This window comes from Oncorhynchus gorbuscha, linkage group LG13 (genome assembly GCF_021184085.1).
Source record: "Oncorhynchus gorbuscha isolate QuinsamMale2020 ecotype Even-year linkage group LG13, OgorEven_v1.0, whole genome shotgun sequence".
In the NCBI taxonomy this organism is placed as follows: domain Eukaryota; kingdom Metazoa; phylum Chordata; class Actinopteri; order Salmoniformes; family Salmonidae; genus Oncorhynchus; species Oncorhynchus gorbuscha.
The window spans coordinates 40736074-40761924 of NC_060185.1; the positions used below are offsets into that span (position 1 = coordinate 40736074).

The 25851-nt window shown below is 43.7% G+C and overlaps 2 protein-coding genes across 8 annotated transcripts in view; one reads left to right on the top strand and one right to left on the bottom strand.

The window, feature by feature from the left end:
* Nucleotides 1-18644, bottom strand: part of LOC123992869 (multiple epidermal growth factor-like domains protein 6) — a 106848-nt gene extending 88204 nt beyond the window's left edge. For all 4 annotated transcript variants that reach the window (XM_046294465.1, XM_046294464.1, XM_046294466.1 and 1 more), the window contains exons 1-4: nucleotides 18388-18644; nucleotides 16722-16856; nucleotides 16228-16337; nucleotides 15952-16056 (exon numbers count right to left, since the gene is read on the bottom strand). In XM_046294465.1, coding sequence (XP_046150421.1) covers nucleotides 15952-16056; nucleotides 16228-16337; nucleotides 16722-16856; nucleotides 18388-18470 — 433 coding nt within the window. In that variant the 5' untranslated portion in view covers nucleotides 18471-18644. The remainder of the gene's footprint in view (nucleotides 1-15951; nucleotides 16057-16227; nucleotides 16338-16721; nucleotides 16857-18387) is intronic.
* A 1994-nt stretch (nucleotides 18645-20638) lies between these two features.
* Nucleotides 20639-25664, top strand: LOC123992871 (mitochondrial fission factor homolog B-like). 4 transcript variants are annotated; one of them, XM_046294468.1, is made up of 8 exons: nucleotides 20640-20839; nucleotides 21545-21759; nucleotides 21969-22141; nucleotides 22472-22563; nucleotides 23238-23402; nucleotides 24176-24232; nucleotides 24579-24669; nucleotides 24794-25664. In XM_046294468.1, exons 2-8 carry the CDS (start codon nucleotides 21549-21551, stop codon nucleotides 24923-24925), a joined length of 921 nt encoding a protein of 306 aa, XP_046150424.1. In that variant the 5' UTR covers nucleotides 20640-20839; nucleotides 21545-21548; the 3' UTR covers nucleotides 24926-25664. The 4 variants fall into 4 exon arrangements, with proteins under 4 accessions (XP_046150425.1, XP_046150424.1, XP_046150426.1 ...); XM_046294469.1 differs by lacking the exon at nucleotides 24176-24232 and having other exon boundaries at nucleotides 20639-20839; XM_046294470.1 differs by lacking the exon at nucleotides 23238-23402.
* Nucleotides 25665-25851: the final 187 nt, after the last annotated feature.

Here is a 25851-nt window from a genome sequence, read left to right on the forward strand (position 1 = left end):
ACCGACAGTAACATAACCGGGAGTCACTGCTCAATCAATCTGGAGTACCTGATAATTAGGTGCAGGTCTTTCTACTCGCCTCAGGAGCTTACATCCATTGTTGTTACTGCAGCCTATATACCTCTGGATGCTAATGCTAAACTAGCAATGAAAGAACTGCAGATTGCTATTAGAAAACAGCTAACTGCACATCCTGATGTTGCTTTTCCCAAATTCCACCAAAATGTCTCCTGCCCCACTAGAGGAGACAATACACTAGACCACGTGCATACAAACATCCCGGAGGCTTACAAAGTCATTTCCCTCCCACACCTAGGACAGTCTGATCACCTTTCACTGTTCCTACTCCCCAAGTATTTACCCCTCATTAAATGTGTGAAACCATCATTGAGGACAGTCAAAATGTGGCCAGAGGGGTCAGACTCAGCACCAGTTTCAACACACAGGCTGGAAATTGCTTACCACTCAGGCCGCCCTTGACTCCCATACGGACATTGAAACATATGCTTCTTCTGTTCTGGATTACATAAACATCTGCATCACCAATGTCACCACCCATAAACTAACAAAGACCATCCCCAACCAGAAGCCTTGGATGAACAGAGAGGTCCGACTACTGCGAAAGGCACGCAACGCTGCTTTTAGATCTGGTGATGCGGAAGCCTACAGCTCATCCAGGGCCAACCTGAAAAAGGGCATCAAGATGGCTAAACATGACCACAAACTGCTGATTGAGGAGCACTTCAACAACAACTCTGAGCCTCGACTCATGTGGCAGGGCATCCAAGCCATCACAGAATACCGGCACAAAAACCCCTACCCCCACAGCCAGCGACGTCTCCATCGCTGACGAGTTAAACAGGTTCTATGCTCACTTCGACAGGGACAACAAAGATCCAGCCATCAAAGCTGAGCTCCCCCCAGACGACCTCCCATTCAGACTATCCATCGCAGAGTGCCAAAGCAGTCGACCGCATCAAGCCTGAATGACTTCCGACCTGTTGCACTCATCTCCACGATCATGAAGTGCTTCGAAAGACTGGTTTGGGGTACCTTAAGTCCTGACTCCCTCCAACACTGGATTCCCACCAGTGTGCCTAACGACTGAACAGGTCTACAGAGGACGCCATCTCCACAGCTATACACTCTGCTCTGACCCACCTGGTCAAAACCAACACCTATGTGAGAATGCTGTTCCTAGACTTTAGCTCAGCAATCAGCATTCCCTCTAGGGAGGTCACCACACTCCATGACCTAGGGATCAGCCCCTCTCTCTGTAACTGGACTTTAGACTTCCTAACCAACAGTCCATTAGGTTAGACAACTTCACTTCCTCAACTCTGAACCTGAACACCGGTGTGCCACAGGGCTGCATGCTGAGCCCCTCCCTGTACTCCCTCTTCACCTACGACTGCGTTCCTGTACACGGTTCTAACACCATCGTCAAGTTCACAGACGACACCGCGGTGGTAGGCCTGATCAGTGACAATGACGAGTCAGCCTACAGGGAGGAGGTCAAGCACCTGGCTGCATGGTGCGCTGACAACAGCCTGGCCCTCAATGCAAAGAAAACCAAGGAGCTCATTGTGGATTACAGGAAGTCTAAAAGTTGCAGTCTTTGATGGCACTGAGGTGGAGTGTGTGCCCAGCTTCAAATTATTGGGTATCTATATCTCCAAAGACCTCTCCTGGACTCTCAACACCTCAACCCTGGTCAAAAAGGAGCAGCAGCGCCTGTACTTTTTGAGGAGGCTGAAGATGGCCCGCCTGTCTCCCAAGATCCTGGTGAACCTTTACCGCTGCACGGTGGAGAGCATTCTGACTAACTGCGCCACAGTGTGGTTTGGCGGATGCTCAGTTGATGACCGGAAGGCCCTGCAGCGGGTGATGAAAACCGCCCAGCACATCACTGGTGCCCAGCTCCCTGCCATCGTAGAACTCCAGTGCAAGCGGTGTCTGCGTAGGGCGTATGGCATCATCAGGAACCCTTCACATCTATGCCAGAAACTGTTTGCCCTCCTACCATCAGGCAGGTGGTACAGGCACTAAAAGGCTCAGAACAGTTTCTTTCCAGCTACTGTAACCCTGCTGAACTTGTACATTTATTGCACTATTTTATTTGCACTTCTGGACAAAAGGAATACCTATGTAAGAATGCTGTTCATTGATAGCATTCAACACCATAGTACCCTCCAAGCTCATCATTAAGCTTGGGGCCCTGGGTCTGAACCCCGCCCTGTGCAACTGGTTCCTGGACCTCCTGACGGGCCGCCCCCAGGGGGTTCAAGGTGGGAAACAACATTTTGCTGATTCATTTTGCTTGATCCTCAACACAGGGGCCCCAAAAGGGTGTGTGCTCAGCCCCCTCCTGTACTCCCTGTTCACCCATAACTGCATGGCTACGCACGCCTCCAACTCAATCATCAAGTCTGCAGAAGACACAACAGTAGTAGGCCTGATTACCAACAATGACAAGACAGACTACAGAGAGGAGTTGAGGGCCCTGGGAGTGTGGTGCCAGGAAAATAACCTCTCGCTCAATGTCGACAAAACTTCAGGAAACAGCAGAAGGAGCACGCCTCTATCCACATTGACGAGACCGCAGTGGAGCAGGTGGAAAGCTTACACATCACTGACAATCTGAACTGGTCCCCTCACACAGACAGTGTGGTGAAGAAGGCGCAACAGAGCCTCTTCAACCTCAGGAGGCTGAAGAAATTTGTCTTGGCACCTAAAACCCTCACAAACTTTTACAGATGCACAATTGAGAGCATCCTGTTGGGCTGTATCCCTGCCTGGTACAGCAACTGCACCGCCAGCAACTGCAGGGCTCTCCAGAGGGTGGTGCGGTCTGCCCAACACAACATCGGGGGCAACCTACCTGCCCTCCAGGACACCTAGAGCACCCAATGTCACAGGAAGTCCAAAAAGATCATCAAGGACATCAACCACCCGAGCCACTGCCTGTTCACCCCGCTATCATCCAGAAGGCGAGGTCAGTACAGGTGCTTCAAAGCTGGGACCGAGACTGAAAAACAGCTTCTATCTCAAGGCCATCAGACTGTTAAATAGCCATCACTAGGCGGCTTCCACCCAGTTACGTAACCCTGCACCTTAGAAGCTGCTGCCCCATATACATAGACTTGAAATCACTGGCCACTTTAATAATGGAACACCAGTCACTAATAATGCTTACATATTTTTGCTTCACTCATCTCATATGTATATACTGTATTCTATTCTACTGTATTTAGTCTATGCCACTCCGACATTTCTCATCCTAATATTTATATATTCCTTAATTCCATTATTTTACTTTTAGGTTTGTGTGTATTGTGTGTATTGTTAGATATTACAGCACGGTTCGAGCTAGAAACACAAGCATTTCCCTACACCTGCAATAACATCTGCTAAACATGTGTATGTGACAAATTAAATTGGATTTGATTTGGATTTGATTTAGTGTAGGACATGGATTTATGACCCAATATCATAAGGATTTTCACAGAGTACATGTTTGAATAAGATTTAGAGGACGCTAATTGTTTGCCGGGGTCTTTGCTGTGCACATAAATTCCCTCTTTCATTTTTTTATGGAGTTCATAAAACTGTATTTGTTTTCTCTGGGCACTGGACAAATGAGTTGAATGATGAAAACTGGGTGCTGGGTTTGCCTTTGTACATAAGCATAATCACACAACTGTCACCCTCGGGAGATGAAGCACTCACTCACTCAAATAAACTGCAGCCTATGCAGCAGATCTATGTGAAGGGTCAGCTATGGACAGAAGGATGACAAACACCAGTAGGTCTTCCCAGGCCCAGTGTTGATATGAATAATACTAGTGTTCCTACACAGTTTGAGTATCCCCCCTGTGGATGGTCAGTCGTAATAAAACATGGGATGGTTGAAAGGTGTAATCAGAACCCGGTAAATAATGACGAGCATTGTGATTGACAGCCCATCTGTGTGCAGTGTACTTGACGCAACATGATCAATCACGTTTGTTGAATGTACAGTATTAAAATGTTCAAGACTGCACAGCCAAGCATTATGTTTGTCACACCTAAATATGGAGGCGACATAAGTCTGAACATACAAACCTAAAGCACTGATGTTTTGCCCACAGATCTGAGCATAAAGATACATCTAACCCGGCGTCCCAAAAGGCCCCCTATTCCTTACGTAGTCTCACCATATATATTCTAATATGTGTAAATAATGCTTAACGTTAACATTGAGTACCTACAATGGAACACCAAGAGCAGAACAACTTGATCTCTCAGTTCTCCCCTTGAGCCCCCAGGAGGTTGGCTATCCATTAAAAAGGAAGCAAACAAACATGTGCTGTCTGTTCAAATGACCTCTCTAGCTCCATCTGGGCCAACTCTGAACATACAATACTGAACTGTATCTCTTATTTTGATCAGATCAGCCTTCCACTGTGTCTTCCAGTAAGGCAGTTCCTCTAACTCCCTAGGAGCCTCTATCCTTCTGTCCTCGACTCTAACACAGGCCTAGTACACCTGGAAAGGCCATTCCTGCCCCACTGATCCACGGCCAATTCACTGGTAATGTGCTGAGGGCTCAGGAAGGGAGAAAGCCTCAGGAATCTGCTCACGGTGACGGATGGTTAATGGCTTAGACAGACAGAAACCGGTAGAGTTCTTCTGTTTTTGCTACATGATTTATATGAGGCGTATTGGAGGTATGTTTTGGAGAATGTTCTCTCTTGTGATTGCATCTAAACATGGTCCAATTTAGTTTCACATAGGTTGTGAAAGGTAGAAGAAAACAAATGATAGAATAGCACTTTTATTTTACCAAGATTAAATGACCTTTATTGTACCATGTAATTAGACAGAGAACCCACTCTCTTTTGACCTCATTTAGCCCATAGGCTGGCGCTTGGTGAGGCTGAGACTGCTCTCAATCAGGTCCTCCAGGAAAAGAACCATCAATTTGATCTAGTGTTCCACTGCTACTGAGGGAATCTCAGCTCAGAACAGATTGTTGGGCATATGGTGAATCTCACAGATGATTACCCAGGATCCTCGCCACTAACGTGGTAAACACAGCACCTTAATGCACAGAAGCAATAAGGAATTGTTTGTTTAGCGTTCAGGGAAGTTCATTGCCATATGGTAGCCATTATGGCCCTAATGCTGCTAATGCTAAGAACGTAGCACACTGGGCACTCAGGGTATGTATGCCTGCCAGTTCTAACTTGAGGCTTCTATCTACACTCAGACACATGGTTCCACAGTCCACACACATCCCACATTTACAGCAGAATCGCTTGCAGCTCTTACAACTGGAAAAATATCAATAAAAAACTTTTAATAAGCTTCTATGATAATTTTATCAGTCATATGATGGAATTATGAGATCTATATCTAAGCAGGGTCAGTTCAGTGGAGAGTGTTTTGGCAGTAAGTGAAACCTTGGCCTGGCTAAGTGACCCAAACCCTCTGTCTCTGCCTTGTCCTCACAAAGCCAACTCTGCACCTGCTTTGCTTTTGAGGAAGGTCTGATCCTTTGACTGCTCGTAACCTACAGAAAAATCATTTTTACGAGCTGCAAACTGCAGCACGCACCCAATGACCAAATGAAAGATTAGCAGAGATGTAGCTATTAACGTCAGACATTACCGATAATGGAGTCTCTCTCCTGGTGCGTGATGGTCCTGTGGAGGTGCAGGAGAAGGTCACTATCTCGCGGTGGGAAGCTGGCGGCTTCACACTAGTCACAGACCTCAGACCTCCACACCTTCCACATCCTGCCGGTCAGAAAAACACTCTTCGCCAGCAACATATGTGACATTGCGTGTGGACAAAAACCTAAGGCGCTATTCTAGTTTTAACACAGCAGCGTCAGTTGAAAAGCCAAGTAACCTTCCCTGCCTTAGGGCCTCCCAGTGGACCAGCGCTTACACCGCTGACCAAGCCTTCTCTCACAAACGCAGATATTAATTACAGTAAAAGAAAACCCAGTCCAGACTCAAACTTCTCTCAAACATTCTTTGGCACCATTGTGACCATTTAAACATTTTTACAGCTTCAAATATGTACGCTTATGAGGATTTTTGTTTATTTGTTCATGTTTAGCAATTCAATAATCCGCCCTTATTGACGGCTCTGTCTCGGATGTGTTGGGTGAAGTCTGTCAGGCAGTGCCCCCAGAAGTTACACAACTCTGCATCAGGCAATTTGTTCCTACAGAGCTGGACATAATCTGTGTACAGTGACAGTCAATCAGTTGGACAAGTTTGATTATTCCACATTTACAGCAAGTGTTTCTGAATGGAACTGTTGGGCTTATCACCATTTCTAAATGAGATTTTGTGCATTACTGGAATGATAAAGTGAAAAGGCAAGTGCCATAAGATTTTAGGATGTTTCTGACTGAACCCAAATGGCACAAGGACAATAGGGTGCACCAATTCTTAGATGCACCAATTCTGCTTCTAAATAAAAAAGGGGAGGCTGTAAATGCGTAGGATCCAGTTATACGCCTGGAAAACAGTAATTGCGAAACCATAGAAACAAAAACATGAACTTGTCTAATGTTCTAAATATGAGTGACTAATAGGAATGTCATCAAGTGGTTATGAAACTAAGACATTATTAAGAAAACTAGGAACCAAACTTCTAGAGGGAACAGTGGTGTTTATTCATGGACGCCAAGGGAAGCCAGACTTCCCCCAAAAATGTAACAACACTTTTAATTTATCTTTCATCTGTCTGTGTATCATTATTTTCCTGAGCGTTGAGCTAAACTGAGCGAGCCTTCCTGGCGGGGGAAAAAAAAGTGTCAGCTTGGATTTGGCGTCTCTCCTATCAAATCACTTTGAGAGCATACATCATCAACAGAAACAACTTGAATTGTTGCATCACGTTGTGTCGTTGTCCTCCGGTGCATAGCTAACTAGATAGCTAAAATTGGACCTTTCCTAAATTATCCATGGATGGAGATAGGGATTGGATCCGTATAATGGCGATTCTGATCCAACCATTCATTCATACGTTGTTGTGCATCTGGCCTGAGAAGATGAATGTTCAATATGTACAGTAGCTAGATGTAGAAGGCTAATGTTAATTAGTTAACGTTGCCCATAAATGGAAGACTAGCGGACAAGCAATTAGCCTGGTAGCCCAGGACAACAACAAATACAAGCATGTACTGTATGACAGAGTGATAGACCGTTTCGTCAACATGAAAGAGAGGAGGATGGCATTGGCCTTTCTCTACAAGTAGGGTGAGTCAACATGTCATCTTGCACAAAACATGGACAGCCACATCATATTTAGCTTATGTTAATTGGGCTAAATTGTTTTTGGTATCTTTTAGTCGTCCCTGTATTAGACTAAGCAGAGGTGATTTGATGATGTTGAAATTTTGAAGTTGAAATGGCGCTGGAATAGTGAGAAGGAAGCTCCTGTTTACGGTAGCACTTCTAAATCGATAGTTGTTTAGTGGTCAGAAAATGTCGGAAACATTAACTTGCTTAAGCATGCTGTAGGTCATGTAACTGTCTGTTACATGCAATATGCTACGTGGACTTCACAGGCCAGAGGTTGCTCTCCGGTTTTGTGATGAAACAAAGGTGTGGTTTAATTTATTCTGCAGCTGTCTTATTATTGTCTTGGCCTTTAGGCCTATATATCACAGTGGCAAGGCATATGAGTTAACAGCAAATGACGCAATTATCACAACACATACAGTATAGGTTGTAATATGGGGGTGAGGGGGCTTCCCCAGTGATTTTACCCACACACTGCTACTGAGAGGGAAGTTCATGAAGGTTACACCTGCCTTGTTAATAAGCAGCTAATCAAGCTGTCTAGTTTTGGGGGGGTTGGGATCTGTGTCTGGGGGTGGAGGGGTGAGAGGGTGGACGTCTGTGTTCAGGAGTTCTGACCAGACCTCAAAGCTGATTTGAACAAGAACAAGGGTGCCGCCAGCCAACCCACAGACCGACCTGTCAGTGGTCATCCAACGGTTCCCGCTAAAGCTCGCTACATAAACCAAGCAAAGTCTCCTGAAACTTTATCAGCACAGGGCACAAGGAACACATTTCTGTTCAAGGAATCCGAAAGACATTCTTGAAATGGTCCAGAATAAACCATGTAACCTGTACTCATTACAACCAGATGCAGGGTATTAATCTTGATCCCAAACACAGGCAGGGGGATTAGAATCACATCAGGCACTTCATCTGTTAACCAGGTCCTCCTCCTTCCATTTAGAATTCAGACTGATCCAGGGATTGAACAGAGCTAAGACCCAAGGGATTTGGAGTGTAGATGTCGGTTACAGATGAGATTACGTCATCCCTTTGTCAGATGACAGCGAGTAAACTGCAAACCACAACAGTTGACTTTCCAAGCCCTTTGAGTTTAAAGGCAAATAAGTCTGGTCTTTTGTCTCACAGTCACAACATTATCAGACCAATAAGTGCTCCAGTTACCCAGGAGCCCAAACAAAACAGTCAGTTTCCTTCATGGACTCCTGTGGGATTGGGACTAACCAGATAGAAATTCCATAGCGGGCAAAAGACTCAGAGAAGGGAGACTGTCCAATCAGCCAACCAACACTCCCACACACACACCTGCTGAAGTGAAACAGACTAACTCACAGACAGTCATAGGTTCTCTCTTTTTATAGAAATCAATAGAGAAATCCAGTGGAATGTTCTCATCATATCCACTCTGGTTTTCCCTCTACTCATAATGCAAGGTTTTCAATCCAAGCTTTACAGATGTGAGACTAAGCATTGGCCTGTATGGTTAAATAAGAATGGGTATAAATGGGACTTAGAGCACATTACAAAATGCCCCAAGACTACCGGTATAGATGACAGTGTCTTCCCAATCCCAAAATGAACCCATCGCCACCGTCACAACAGAACACTGAGACAGTCAGACATGATAGACACAGTCCACCAGGATTCATTTCCTTAAGGTCTGATTAAGATTGGAATGTCCGGGAGCATAGTCTGACCACAACTCTCCAGGGCCATATTATACACAGATTCTCTAGTCTACAAAGTATGATTCTGCCCAGACCTATCCAAATATACACACAATCACACATCATCACAGTCCCCCCAGTGCTGAGAAGTAGGAGAGTCAGGAGACCACTAGCAGCTGTCCTCAGTGGTCTCAGACCCCAGACAGTGCAACTTGACTTTGTTCAGGAAGTCTCCACACACACGCATGTACGCACGCGCGCGCACGCACGCACGCACGCACACACACACACACACACACACACACACACACACACACACACACACACACACACACACACACACACACACACACACACACACACACACACACACACACACACACACACACACACACACACACACACACACACACACACACACACAATGTATCAGGATGTTTGCCTCTGGGAGAAATAAACATGAGGGTTAATTTCCTCATAGACAGAGGAACGTTATTCAAGCAAGGTACCACAGAAAGAATGCCCTGGGCTATTTGTTTCTGTCTGCTAACTAGCAAGTCATTACGAGGAAACTCCTACTGAGAGAGAGAGAGAGAAACAGAGCCTCTGGGAAAGGGGGAAGAGTGTCTAACAGTATCTCTCTCTGGATAACTGACAGATCTAGGGGACAATTGTGAACTTCAGATGTGCAGTATCAGTATCTTTACAGAGTGCTAAAAACAGAATCTCAGTCAGCCAACTACCTGAAAGTGACTAACCCCTGGAAGCCCACTCTCTTACTTGAACTTGATAAATGTCATACTGCGACACCAGAAATGTTTCTGTTCTAACAGATAAAATGGACCTGATCAAACTCAGATGGGGTGCAGCTATCGGCTGACTTGGAAGGAACACACAGTATGTGTGAGAGACACACTCTTGACTTTCACAGCTCAGTCATTTCACTGCATAATCCACCAAAAGCAAGAGATCAGCAAATTCCCCAGGCATAGTCTTTCACAAAAACATTTTGAACAAAATCAGCCTTTTCTGGCTAAAACCAGATGTGACCTGTCCACAGCATTTCATCGTCCCTGCTCGTTTCCTGCTTCCTTACTTCCTGCGGACTGACGTGTCGTTTCACCAAAGCCCGGCCGTTCAAAAGCGTAACGAAGTGAGACAGGGTAGTGTTCACAAGAGCCATAAACCTAGCCAATTATACCGGTCCAATTGGCCAGGCTAAGTCTCAGACCTATCATGTGTTTAACACGTTGCGGAGAGCGCTGAGGCCGCGGCATCAACCCACAACACATAGCATCAACGCTGCAAACCGCGTGTCACGATCTGAAGGATTGCATTAGCATAGCGTTCTCTGACATCAGTGATTAGAAGCAGGTGGACAATTGGCCTCCTATGACACCATGCTCAAAGGGATATTCAATATATGCAAAAAGACAATAAAAGATCCACCAATAGGTGCCCTTCTTTGTGAGGCAGTGGAAAACCTCCCTGGTCTTTGTAGTTGAATCTGTGTTTGAAATTCACTGCTTGACTGAAGGACCTTACAGATAATTGTAAGTGTGGTGTACAGAGATGTCATTCAAAAACCATGTTAAAACACTATTATTGCATTACAGAGTGAGTCCGTGCAACTTATTATGTGATCTTGTTATTATTTTTAAGCATGTTTTTATACCTGAACTTATTTAGGTTTGCCATAACAGAGAGGTTGAATACTTATTGACCCAAGATATTATTTCAGCTTAATTTTTTAAATTAATTTGTAAACAATTTGACATTATCAGGTATTGTGTGTAGGCCAGTGACACAAAACCAAAATGTAATCAATTTGAAATTCAGGCTGTAACACAACAAAAAGTCACAGGGTGTGAATACATTCTTAAGGCACTGTAGTAGACTAGGATCGACCCTCTACAGATCGGTTCAGGCACAAACACATAGGCCTGAGAAACAGACAGTCAACAGGTGCTTTAGTGTACATACCTTTCGGTATCGCTAACTGTTTCTGTTCCACAACATCCACGTGAATATACGGACCATAACATACCCATTGCGGGTGAGGCCCTTAGGTACATAGACTGTGGCCCCTAAGGGCCCATAAAGGCTGACTGATTTACCTGTGGCACACTGGCATGAGGTCAGTAATTCATACATTTTATCCAGGAGGTTCCCTGGTGGTTATCTAATGGTTCTCCTGTGGTTCCAGGTGACTGGGGGCTGGGTAAAGTGTGGATAAAGCCAGTCTGAGATCCAGAGAGAGGCCTGTGTGCCTCCTTGCTGTGTGAGGATGTTATCCAGACATCTGTTCTACACAACACAGACCAGGATTAGGGAACATGGAGGAAATGAAACATCGTTCATCTACATTGGAGAGGTTAGCTCTCTCCCCTCTGTATAACTTTACTCTTTCTCCCCTTCCCCTATTCCCTCCAACATTGACAAATCCAAAATCCACAGCAGAATATCTCAACATTATAAAAAAATAGTGCTATCTCTCTCATGGTCTGACCATGAGATAGTCTCATTGGAATATGTCAAAATATGGTCGTTGCTACCCCTATACATATCTAGCTCTGTCACTCAGTATCCCTGCACATTGTAAATATGCTACTGGAACTGACCCTGCATAGAGATAGTATGCTTACTTACTTTCTCCTGTTCTCCTTATTTCTTATTTTGATTTATTGTGTGTTTTTGTCCTACCTTATTTTTTGTGCTACATTGATATTGATTACTGCATTGTTGGGTTTGGAGCTTGCAAGAGAGGCATTTCACTGTACTTGTGAACGTGACATTAAAAACTTGACACTTTAAATACTATGGTTATATACTGTATGTTAACATTCTGATATATTTACATTTACATTACATTTACATTTAAGTCATTTAGCAGACGCTCTTATCCAGAGCGACTTACAAATTGGTGCATTCACCTTATGACATTCAGTGGAACAACCACTTTACAATAGTGCATCTAAATATTTTAAGGGGGGTGAGAAGGATTACTTTATCCTATCCTAGGTATTCCTTAAAGAGGTGGGGTTTCAGGTTATATTTCTAATGATAATGATATGGTCGAAAGTCTACCCTACATTCTGCCACCATCGTGTGCCCCTTCGCTCAACACACCTCTCCATCTCCACAATCCAACAGTTTTTCTGACTAGCTGGGCCTGGCTCTCCCTGAGCGACTACAACTGCTGGGTTCATGGCTCCAGGTATGGAACAGAGGCCCAAGTCTAACTAAACGTCCCATTCACCCACCAAACCTGGTTTGTATTAGTACTGTGGGGTGGCTCCAATGTGTTAAACTTTATGTAAAAGGCTTTAAAAACTTTAGTGGATTAATGGAATGATATTATTATAATTATTAAAGGCAGACTCAGCGATATGACGTAGATGCAGAAAGTAAACAGCATAGTGGGTCAATTTCCGCAATAACTAAGAGTGTTGAAGCACAAGACTCAACTTCTCCTCTTTTCTCCACGGTTTTGGTCCCGTGGCGACCACACCGTAACATGCGCTGTGTGAGACTGTGTGAGAGTTTTCTATCTCGCTCATCTCAATATCTGTGGTGCTGCTTGTGGCAAAGTCAATTCAACTGAGTATACTTTTTAAAATTGAATTAAATATTTTGGGGGGGTATTCTACCCCCTTTTTCTCCCCAATTTCAATCTTGTCTCATTGCTGCAACTCCCCAACATGCTCGGGAAGCGAAGGTCAAGTCATGCATCCTCTGAAACATGACCTGTCAAACACCCGCCCGCTTAACCTGGACCAGCCGCACCAATGTGTCGGTGGAAACACTGTTCACCTGACGACCGAAGTCAGCTTGCAGGCACCCGGGCCGCCACAAGGAGTCGCTAAAGCACGATGAGCCAAGTAAAGCCTCCCGAGCCAAATCCTTCCCTAATGGCTGGGCGCCGTCCTATGCGACACACGATCACGGCTGGTTGTGATACAGCCCAAGATCGAACCCAGGTATGTAGTGATGCCTCTAGCACTGTGATGCAGACCACTGCGCCACTCGGGAGGCCTGAGTCTTCCTTTAAAAGAGATGAGAGAACAGCTCTGCATCCACTACCTCATGCTCTAACCCAGGTACTGGGTACTGGCATAGGTATACTTTACACATCATATTAACTAAACAAAATAAAACATTTACTGTACCTGCGTAAGCTGTGCTATTCATTAAGACATCACAAAGACTACAATTCTCTTAGCAAGGCAGAATCGCCATAGTATTACAACCACCACACTCACATCTAGGTCACCCCAAACCTGAATGCTATGCTGGAGAGAACCAATAAAGCATGGAGAACATTATACAGCTTCCCCCTCTCCAGTCTTCTTGTCCTTAATAGGTTTAGCAGTCAGAAAGCCAAGGCATGGTTCTGCAGGGCTAACTCTACTGCAGCGAAGCAGAGACAGGTAGGGCAGGATCTCTGAGCAACACAGCACAGCTTCATTACTCTGAGTGAGTTGACAGAGCTCTTGGCATGTTGAAGCCTCTCTGCTGACCTGGGACACGATTCCAAGGAAAATGCTCAGAAGCAGAGTAAAGTAGACATTTTCACATTTCCATTGCAATTGCTACGTTGTGGCCTAATGAACACAACCCTGGACTGGTTCAAAGAAGGTGTGGACAATCTTAAAGCCTGTGGCATAGTTCACCTGGTGGATATGGGAATATGGTTGCAGCTCTGATAAACAACCCTCCACTGCTGGAGTGGGCCATATTCTGAAACAACATGGCAATAACTTTGGAATAACCTTGGAACATTGGAGCATGTGCGTATGAATAGGCATTGCTTTTAGAAAAAAAAAAAATGGGGACAAGTCTGTCATTGAGCTGCATTCAACCACATCCACCAACTCAAAAAGCAGCTTACTTCGATCACAGCTTTAATCACAGTCACACCTTGTATCTATATGTATATTTTTATTCTAAAATTACACTAAACCTGGACCTAAACCTTACAACTTCTAAACCTAACCCTTGACCTTTTTATGCATTTGACTCAATACAGAGGAACAGTGTCCCTCTCAGTGAGAGCTGGCTGAAAATGACTGCTGCCCTGCTTTAAACCTTCTGGCTGGAGAGGAGGATAAATCTACTCTGAGAGGTGGAGAAAGGAAAGATGTTAAGGGAGAGAGGAGGATAAATCTACTCTGAGAGGTAGAGAAAGGAAAGATGTTAAGGGAGAGAGGAGGATAAATCTACTCTGAGAGGTGGAGAAAGGAAAGATGTTAAGGGAGAGAGGAGGATAAATCTACTCTGAGAGGTGGAGAAAGGAAAGATGTTAAGGGAGAGAGGAGGAATAAGAGGTCAAAGTCTCTGTGTTTACAGAGAGAACCGAATCACAGGATGCTAAAAACCTTGACGGAAATGAGTCTCGGCTTATCTTTGTCCCCCTTCCCTGTCACCTGACTAACGTGTGTGTCCCTCTGTTGTTCACCCTTCCCTGAAAACCCAAGCAGCTCTTTCCAAACAAACGAGCGGGGCAGCCATTTAGAAACAAACACTGATGCATCCCTGTGAAATGTCACAGCCTGAGGAAGAGCAACAAAGAGAACCCCTGGCAGGTCTTTCCTCCTGCTGCATGTGTGGAGAAGGCATGTGTGTGTGTGTGTGTGCTTGTGACAGTGTCACAGTGTTTGTATGTGTGTGTATGTGTGTGTGTGTGTGTGTGCGTGCCTGAGTGCATGCGTGCATGTTTGCGTGTGTGCATGCATATGCATGGAAAGGGGGTGTATCTAATTGTTCTCTGTTATCTCTTTTGGCGGGAGTCTTCCTTAGAACATCAACTAACAAACGTTGTCCTCTCGCTGTTGGCCGGATGATCAGAGTGTTAGGGGTCAGAGGGTCAGAGGGTCAGAGGGAAAGGAGAGCAGATCAAGAGATGTTCATGGGAATTTTATAGACAGGAAGAATAATTCTGGATCAGGTTACTTCTCATATTTACAGTCCACAGTCCACTAGTATGCTTTCATATTTAATAATTTGATTGCTTGCTGATTAGCTTGAATAAACAGGATGGACCACTGAAGCGTTACAGAATCCTAGTCATTTGCCCATATTCACAAAGTGTCTCAGAGTTGGAGTTCTGATCTAGGATCAGGTTCCCACCTGTCCATATAATCTCATTCATTAGGATCTAAAAGGTCAAAGATCCTAGATCAGATCCTACTCTATGGGATGACTTTATGACAATATAGGCCCTGGTGTCCAGACAGGCAGTGTCTGTTCCATCTGTGAGAAGCTCAAACTGCACATACCCTCATTAGAATCCAGCTTGCAGACTGGAGGACAGAGGATCGAGGCAGGGTTGAGTTTAAAACAATATATATTTTACCTTTATTTAACTAGGCAAGTCAGTTAAGAACAAATTCTTATTTACAATGACGGCCTACCCAGGGAGTTAGCCCCCCAGCGCCCGGGGCAGCAGCCTTCAAAGGACCCATTTTCTCCCATAGTGCACTTCTGCCACCTCTAATTACCCAGCAACCCCCATTGAGCGGCCACTGCCGATCGCAGCCACAGGAAACCCTCATTTATGTTGTTCAAAGTGAAAGCACAAGGTCTGCACTGTGTCCATTAGGACTTTACCATTTTTTTCTCCTTTAAGGATATAGGTCAGTCTCTAGGGCTGGACTCACTAATCTACACACAGCCTCACAGCTCGGCTGTAAAAAGGATACACCGCAAAGGGGTGGCTAGTGGTTACAGGGTGGACACTGAAGTTTAAAAAACGTTGACCTTTACAATGTTGATGTGTTTAGTCAAAAAGGATTCTATGTTTTTCTCTGGCCTCTCCTTCACTCTTTCTCACTCTCTCTCTCTCATTCTCTCCCTCTCTGTCTCTCACTCATATTTTTACCATTCTCTCACTCCACCTCCCTCACAAAACCCCCCAAAACCATGGCAAAGTGTCCACAACATGTTCCCTTTCTCTGACTCCATGATGACTCACTCACCATACTGGCAGCGTGTTCCTTGGAAGCCTACAGGACAATGACAGATCTGGTCACCTCTCTCAGCACACCTGCCCCCATTGAAGCAGGTAGTAGCAGCACACACCCCTGTATAACACAATGCACATCGGTCACTCCAGTAACACCTGCAAATGCTCATACACATCATGGCACGACAACACATCAACAATGAATTTAATATGTACGATAGCGCTAAATTTGTCCGTAGATACATGTCTTAATACAAAAGTAATATTCAGTGTTTGACTTTGAACTCACGGTGCAAACAGCCCCTCTCCTTGCCCCTCTGTGTCCACCCAGGGCAGCACCTGGTCACCCTGTGCACATCCATACTGTACACCTGCCTGTAGGCTGTGTAGTAGCCTGTTCTGCAGAAAGGAAATGACATACAGGTGTAGGATCTTAATTTGATCAACCTGTTGCAGGAGAAGTTTCCTTCAATGCAGGAAATGTTAATCTTGTAGTGTATTTGATGTTTTAAAAGGCTTCTGAAGTTTGTCATTTCCACTTTGACATTTCAGACTTGATTTCCCTCAAGCCCTACAAAAATGTGCATTCATTATAATCCACACAACAATTCACATTTCCTGTTGCTGCAGGATTATTTCCCTGCTGTAGCAAACTGGCTCAAATTAAGCTCCTACATCTGTATGAGCCCAGTTATGATAGGAGAGACTGAGTACAACTATCCAACAACAACAACAACAACAACAACAACAACAACAGGGTATTGGATAATATGTGCCACTCACCTCCTTTCGTAGCCAACACACCAGCGGTGGCCGGTGCAGCCTTGCTTCCAGACCTTGACCATCCGAGTGAAGGCCTGGACACAGGGCTGGCGTGCACCCAGCATGGACAACTCCTGCTCCGCACACACATTAGGCCTGCAGAGACACAGAGAGGATGGTTCAGTCTGTAACACTTTACATTAAGTAGCTTGTATACCTATGTAGTAACACTATAATTACTCTGGATACTAGGGCTACATTGTTATATACCATGTTGTTATCATCAACTGAATCATTGATTTACAATGGCATAAAAATGGAGATGAACGGTTTAGATATCCTTCAAGTTATTAGCGATGGGTACACAGGACAGGAGAGGGTCAGGGTTGAGGTCAATGAGAGAGAGAGAGAGAGTTTTTACTCTCCTCCCTCTGACACCAGAGTTGCTGACCCTTATCATCAACCACCCAGCAGCTCCAGACCCTCAAGCGTCTTGACAGGTGCCCAGCGTGTTCACCCCAGATGAGGTGTGTGTGTGTCTCCCAGGGAGCACGCCGACACAGGGGAAACACTGAAACAATCCAAGGGGAAGCAGGTGCACACATTCCAACAGACACAGTGACATACATTACCTAGATGTGCTATCGTATGTCTATTCACAGCACCAGATAGACCTGGGAATTTAGCAATTGGATTGAATACAGAAGTAATTGGCCATTGTTAGGAGTATCTCATTCTAGATGGCTTGTGAGTTACCTGCTGTGGGTTAAATCATGTAAAGTAAAACCATTCTATCTGCATCTGTGGTCTAGGTTTTGGTCTGTTCTCCTTTAGAATTCCCTAGACTCGTGTTCTCAAATACTCTGCTGGACTTGGACAGTGTTCCAGATACCCAATAAACAACCAATAAAACTCCCCAGGCAATACCAGTTTATTATCTCGTCAGAGAAAATATGTCAGAATGTGTGCGCTTGTTTGTGTGCGTGCCGTGACTTTGTGCATGTCTTCCTATCCGCCAATGAAAATGCCAAGGTATTCAGCAGCTGAATATCTACATACCATCCATCATAAATATATCAAGATGTTGTCAGAACAGGGATATATAACACACTTGTGTCCAAATGTGTATTTCTGCATCTGCACACACCATCCGGGTTCAATAGACAGCAGGCTAGGTGAAATAGCTACGGGAAGTTTTAGGCTCTTATAGTCATGAAAATATCCTCATTCTTTTCGCGAAGTCTCTCGAGAAATGCACATTCCTTTACATCCTCAGCATAATATCATGCTTGCCGGGTAAAGTAATATGGTTTATTTTACGTGGGGTCCACAAAGGGCGACGCCTAGAGGACAAATGCATCCAGATTACTGTTGTGCAGTCAAAAAAGACAAGAGTACACCGTACAGATATAACGTTCGTATCCAACAGTAGAAAACAGTGACAACAAAGCCTAATAACCATGATAAGAGGCTGTGGTTGATCCCTTTAACCAAAAGCATGTTGAAACATGCTGTAATAACACATTTCCATTGAAGAGCCGCGAAATCCAAATGGACTATTTTTTCCTTTGGTTATTTACAGACTCAAATGTGCATGTGCCTCAGAGACAGACACGTGAAGACTGTAGTGTGCTCATGTATTAGATGATTCAACATACAATATTCGAGCAACTCTAAATTCACTCACATGCCAGGTTGTAACTCCAGAGATGATGCGATGCGCGCGGTGTCCAGTGCTATCATGCAGCACATTAAAACGTTCGAGAACATGATTCATTCACACAGGGAAGACTACAAATTAAAGAGTGATGTGGTGAAGGTAAATATCTCCTATAGTCCCGTCAAATAATGATGTACATCGAAACAGGACTACAATGCTTCCAAATTGTCCCGTGTCTAGAGAGTTTGAGAGGGTCTTCTTGTCCTTTGCTTGCATCCATCCCCCTTTCGTCGTACGAGCTCTATTCACAAGAGTTCCGGAGTACCACCCACGAGCACTAGAGGGTCCCTATCATCACCAATGAGATCGATCTTTACTCAGCTCTCCGCCACTAAGAGCTTTTCAACTGTGTATTTTGATCTATGAAAAGTGCAGACTATTGAACTTTAACTTCATACACTAAATAGATTCGGATTGGTTTGATTATTGATCCATTTACGACCTTTATTTACGAGATCAAAAATATTTACCAACCCTAAGACTTTTTGACACCTTCCCGATTTATTAGTTTTTTCTCTAGAGCCTGTAGGCCTATTTGATAGTGTTTTGTTAGAGTTCATTGATATTTCAATTAGAAAGCGTTGATTTGGAAACAGCGACCTCCACCGTTGTTGTCGTTGAATCGTGCATTTATAAATTGCAGTGTGTTATAGGAGACTACCCTACAGCGCAACTTTGCGGTTCTCTCATATTAATTAACAGATGTTTTTTAAAATGTAGAGTGCTGAGTGCAAAGTGGTTCATGAATGGCTTTATGTGTGTGGTTTTTCTCTCCATCCTACTCTTCCTCTTCTCAAACCTCTCCCTCTCGCTCCACTTTTGTTTTCTCTTTCGATCTTCTCCTTCCATCACTTCAACTCCACCTGTCACTTTCTGCGTCTCCTCCTTTGCCTTCTCTTTGACATATACTTTCATTTTATCAATCTCATTCACTTAATTGTTTAATAATCTCTCCTGTTCTTGTAATATTATACCTTCTCTTATTCACATCCACTTTCAACCTTTCCATTATCTTATTCTTCCTCTCCAACTTCTCTTTCTTCTTTTCCAACTCCCATCTTTCCAACTTTCTCCAATGTGTCTAGCTTCTTGCTCTTTTTCTCCAGTTTCTCTTTCTGCTTTTCTAGCCCCTTGTCTTTCATCACTACCTACTCCCTCACCACCTATCTCTGCATTGCCACCTTCTCCTTCCTCTCTGCCCCTCCTTCATCTTCTTCATTTCCTCCTTTTCACTCTCCACTCCTTGCCTTCTCCAACACATCCTCTTTTATTTCCACCTTCTCTCCCTACTTATCGATCTTCTTCAGCAGTTTGTAGAGCATTTTCACAGTGTCTTCTATAATCTCTGCATCCATACTCTCTTTAACTCTCTCTCTATTTCCCTCTCAATCTCTGCACATGGTCCAACCCTCAAATAATTGTGATAAAACTGCTGAATGAGTAGGCTAAATCATTTGTATCCATTAGTAATACATCAGGTAACATTTTAGGGAAATCTATTATTCTTATGATCAAACAATAAAAACGTTTGCTTAAATATGTTTTGACCCATGGTTAATAAGTACCCACCACGTGAGTGCAGAAATCCAGCGGTGTAAAGTACTTACGTAAAAATACATTAAAGTATTATTTAAGTAGTTTTTATGGTATCTACTTTTCTATTTATATTTTTGACTAGTTACTTTTACTTCACTACATTCCTAAAAAAAAAAGAATGTACTTTTTACTCCTTACATTTTCCCTGACACATTTTGGATGCTTAGCAGGACTAGAAAATAGTCAAATGTACGCACAACAGAACATCCATTGTCATCCCTACTGCCTCTGATCTGGCTGACTCACTAAACACAAATGCTTCGTTTGTAAATTATGTGTGAGTGTTAGAGTGTGGCCCTGGCTATATTTACATTTTAAAACGCAAGCAAATGGTGCCGTCTGGATTGATTAATATAAGGAATTTGAAATGATTTATACTTTTACTTTTGATACTCGCGAAATTACATTTGCTTTTGATACTTAAATAAAAACCAAATAATTTTAGACTCTTACCCAAGTAGTATTTTAATGTATCACTTTTACTTTTACTTGAGTCATTTTCTATTAAGGTATCTTTACTTTTACTCAAATATGACAATTTGGTACTTTTTCCATCCCTGTAGAAATTATTATCACAGATATAATAACAGGTATTTTACAGTACGGAAAACAATCATTTTCATGTGACGTGAACAACTTCCTGTTTGGGTCCACCATCCATGACATTCATTCAGGGCGGTAGTGTACGTTGTTTTCCCTTTCAGCCTCCTGGAATCAACATCTAAAGATGCTACATCCTCTGTAATGCACCCTTGAATCTTCAGCTGGACCATATCCGTTTTTGCACGTATATTTAATACCTGGGAGAAGAACAAAGCAAAGGGTAAGGCCAGCTATCTACTACTATCAGTCAGCTTGCTTGTCAGCTAGAAATGATATTTTCGAAAAGCTAGCATGCTAGTGACGTGTTAGCTAACTGTCTGTCATACAGACATTTCAAAGTATCTGGTCAGGCTGCAGTCAGTAGTTAGCTTGCTACTCGCTGAATAATGTTTGGAATTGCATTTATGGGGCTATATTTCGGTAAACATTACAAACAGTAAGCGCACCAACAGAACTAGCTAGCTAACTTAGATAGCTTGCTAGCCAGCTCGAGACATAGCGAGCTATTATTTTTGTTGATATTCCAGCCATCCAAGGTCTACTTAGGTTTCATTTTTGAAAATACTAATACCAAACTTACAGTAGTAAGTGGTCCTCATCTGGAGAGTGGAAATGCATTCAAGGCGTTGATTCGGATGCTCCTTTTATTCTTATCACACGATGGCGTCACGAGAATTCGTTCTATTTTAATTCATAAAGAAGACTATCACCATCAAGGTTTCCTGGGGTATAGTTAAAAATAAGCCTTTATGTGGCTACATGGATACCCATTTATTTTAGGGCCTCTTCTCTTAATAGATAAAGTAAAACTTGCTTTCCATTGTATTATTGTTGTCAAAGGGAATCCCAAACTATATTGTGTAACCAGTTAGTTGGGTCAGCTGATATTGAAAGTAAAAATATTTTTTCTTTGTATATTTTCCAGCCAAATGAACGGAGCAGCATTCCCCTCTCCTACTGCAGAGATGGCGGAGATTAACCGCATCCACTACGAGTTGGAGTACACAGAGGGCATCAGCCAACGCATGAGGATTCCAGAGATGCTCAAAATGGGCCCCTACGGTCATGACAACCCTGAGGCAGGCTCACGTGACCTGCATAACGTTATGATGCAGGTCCCAGAGAGGATCGTAATGTCCGGTAGCTATTACGTTGGTCCTCCATAGGGCCTTTGTAGTGTTGATACTCCTAGGCCATGTTCATTAGGCTCGAAATGGGATAAATTGATTTCAAATGGATGGGGTTCTCACTGACTCTAGTTTCATTTTCCATTGTAAATTATTTTAGTCTTACTGAACAAAACCCTGTATTGGCCCTTATGTGACACCCTGCCTGACTGCTTTTCTCAGGAGATAGTGAGGACTCCCAGTTCCCGAGACCCAGAGACCTGGACCTGATCCAGTCCACCCCGCTAGAGAGCCTGTCCCTGAAGACCCCTCCTCGGGTCCTCACCCTCAATGAGCGGCCGCTGGACTTCATGGAAATGGAGCGCAGTGCAGCCCCATCCCAGCCCAGTGAGGAGGTAAGATAGTGGGGGAGGGAGAGTCTATAAATGGACAGAGATCGTACTGATGGGGTGATGCAATGGACCAGGCATGTGTGAACAAGCGGTATCAAACTCTGGTCATCCAAGCAGCTCAAGACTGTGCTAGCCCTCTGAGCTAAAGCCTAGACATTAGTTCTGTGAGCTTACACAAATGTTCAGATCTCTGGCAAAGCCATTTGTCTTGTGAGCATAGTTCATAGAACCACTTCCTCTACACTGACAATGGGGAGTTTATTTGAAAGTGATGGCAAAGTCAGTATTTTACGGGAAGAGGATATCAGTATTTGTGTTCTCCACTCCTAATAGGTGCGTTCGCAAGGGCGGTTGCGGCGGGAACGTTCAGCCAGCGAGAACACCACTGTCCGTCGCAATAGCCAGATTGCCAGAAACGATTCAACGTAAGTAGCCTATCAACTGTGGTCCACACCCCAGTAGTGCCATCCACAATCCACCACCACACCCCTCTCCTCTTCCGCAAGCCTGTTCTTCTTCCTTCCATCTGTCCAGTGGTTTTCCCTGTCTGCTGGCCTGTTTGTCTATCTCTCACTCTGTTCATTTGTTGTGATAATGATTTGGCTGTAGTTGGGTGTCTGTTTCTAGCCGGTGGTGTTGCCCACTCTGTAGCCTGTTTGGTTGGTAGTTGTATCTGGGTCTGCACCCTATGCTGTTGCAGTTCTGTGTCAGTGTGAGATTAGTGCAGGTCCCTCCTGTCCTGAGTATGGTACTAAAACTTATAAACTTAAAGCTTATTTCACTATACAAAGTCCTTGGGGGTCCTATTTTGTTTAGAACATCTTTGTGGGAGATGACTCATTGGGACCTTAATTAGGACCTTTCCATGCTTTTGTGTCCGTATCTCCCTTCCTGGTAGAGGGTTAGGTATAGTTCAGTGGTGCACTAGTATGATCAGTTTGACATCACCCCATCAGTACCATTTCTGTCACTCTTTGGTGGCTGTTATCTCTGCACAGTGAGTAAAGTGCGGATGGTCTTTCTCCCTTCACTCTCTCTCCCCCCTCTCTCTCTCTGCTCTGTTTTTTTCTGGCTTGGCCACTCATGTTGGTGGGGGCAGTGTGACCCCGTCCCTCCCAGTCCCTCTCCGTGCCTGCCCCCCTCTCGCCATGGCCGAGGACGAACAGAACCTGTACAGCGCTAGCGGCGTTCTCTCTTTCATCCAGTCCAGCACGCGCCGGGCCTACCAGCAGGTCTTGGAGGTTCTGGACGAGAACCACCGCAGGTGACCCCATGACCCCTCCTCTTAAGGTCATCTCTAGGCTGACCTCTCCCACTCTGCTCACCGTGCAGAGATTAACCCCTCAATTCAATACAATACAATTGTTTTAATCCTCTCTGAGGCAATGAAGTCCCTGCTGTTGTCTCTTTCGCATGGACAGGGTCATCAAATCAGTTCTCGGCTGTTGGACAATTTAACAAAAATTATAATCGTATAATTTGGACATTTGCTCAATGAACAAAATTATTTGTCTTGACCGTATTTGAATCATTTATTTTGGGGCAATGGGTAGGGAACACCTGGTGATTTGTAACACGCAGTAACACAAATAAATATACATCATGACATATTATTAATCATTGCAAATCAAGATTGACTTTGTCTGATGTGCTGATACTGAGCTGTGGCCTCACTCAGTGCTTGACTGAATTGGTTGAGAGGAGAGTAGTGTGTGGAGCAAAGTCATATTTTCATTGAAAACAGAGTTTTAAGTTAGTGCTGTTCTTGCTCGATCCATGTGCTGTAAGGCCATTATCAAGCAATGTCAACGGCCAACCTATATAGTGATGTGTATTGTCTAATCTCTGACGAGAAGTGTATTGGAGATGAATATATTGGTAGTCTGTTTTACACTGAATGATCAGTCATGAGACATTGGAACTACGAATTTCAAGAGTGAGTGTGAGAGACTTTGGGATTGCATGTGTGAGACTGTTTGGTATGCTGCTCTATCTCTATTGCTTCCTCTCTCCCTTCCCTGTTTCTGCCTTCTTCAGCAAGCCATCGCTGCGAGGGGGGTCTGCCTTGAACTCTAACCCTCTGCATGAATCCAGGTAACTCCACCTGGCACGTAGACTTCACCCCTCTCTCTTTCTCCCTCTCCGTTCTTTTTCCTCCTCTCTCTTTCCTTTCATCATATAGGCCATAGTTATTGTCAGAAGAGGATGAGTGTTGCTGTCAATAATAGTTGAGAAGATAATTGGGCAATGAATAATGCATGTCTATTGAACTGTTGTCAATGTATTGTAAATGTATTTATAATAGAAATACATTGACAATAATTGTTTGACAATCTGTCTTTTACATCATCATTGATCAACGATCGGAAAGATCATCATGCCTGATCCATGATAGAAATGGTTAACCAGGATGTGTTTGGTCTATTTCTCTTCACCCAAGGCTTGCCCTGGCCACTCTAGACACTACTCTGGATGTCTCCATGGCTCCTGATGACATGGCTGTCGTAGATGCAGCAACACTTCGACGGCAGGTCTGCTGCTAATACATTTAGACTGTACTGTACTTCTATGGAAGGTATATCATTAAGCCCACATGTTTTGTTTTGGCTATATTGGTTGGTGGTGTTGATGTGATTTTCATTGGTGTGCCTATAGATCATTAAGCTGAACCGGAGGCTCCAGCTCATAGAAGAGGAGAACAAGGAGAGGGCCAAGCGTGAGATGATCATGTACTCCGTCACCGTAGCCTTCTGGCTTATCAACAGCTGGGTTTGGTTCCGCCGCTAGAACCCTTTCCTCGGATCCACTGTCAGAGAGTGGAGAACAAAGCCTCTCCTCTTCTATGTGTCAAATGTTAGCAAAATGTACTCTCTGCACTTAGTCCCATCGCTGGATGGCCTTGTTATTGGGCAATGGGATGTTTGTTTTCATTTTATTTTATTGTAACCATGTACTTGTACTTTTTTTTTTACAATGCTATATAATTGTTTTGTTTTTTTTGGCTGAAGAAGCAACGCTTGACTTTGCTGTAAATATTTCTTAATGTTACTCAGTTGTAATCATTGCCCCCGAGGCATTTCCAACAGATAAGAGGTCTAAAGAAAAGGAAAAAGTAAGCCACAGTGGAGACAAATCGAAATGGGCTACATATGTTAAATATTTATTTGGGACTGGAGTGATGTGAAAAGATGTAAACATGTTGTCAAGTACTACTGTTAAATTGTAAGATAATACATCATGTTAAATTTTCTCATGGGTTTAATTGATGTATAATACTGAAACAGTCACACTATTGCTATTACACCATTTTGATTCATTATGTATGGCCCATATCCACCAAGCCATAGGCATGATATGCTATTTCTCATATTTTATCTTCAGTTCCTACCTTTTTTTTTACCAAGAACTCGCTGGCTGGAGCACAATGTTTCCAAATTGGTTGTAGTTTTCAGTCATAATGTGCCAGTCTATTATGCTGAGATTCATACAATTTTATTTGAATAAATGACAAAATAGTAAATTCTGATGTTTGAGTTTAGATGTATTAATTAGCCGTGTTGGAAGCTACTATGAAAATATAGTTTACGGAGCTACCAATTACTTAACACTGGAAGAAGTTAAGATACTCTAAAGCTACCCTTAAGAAAAATATGGCATCATTAACTAAAGTTACATAGAAAAAGTAGTTCACAACCTCCAAACTTCTTCATGAA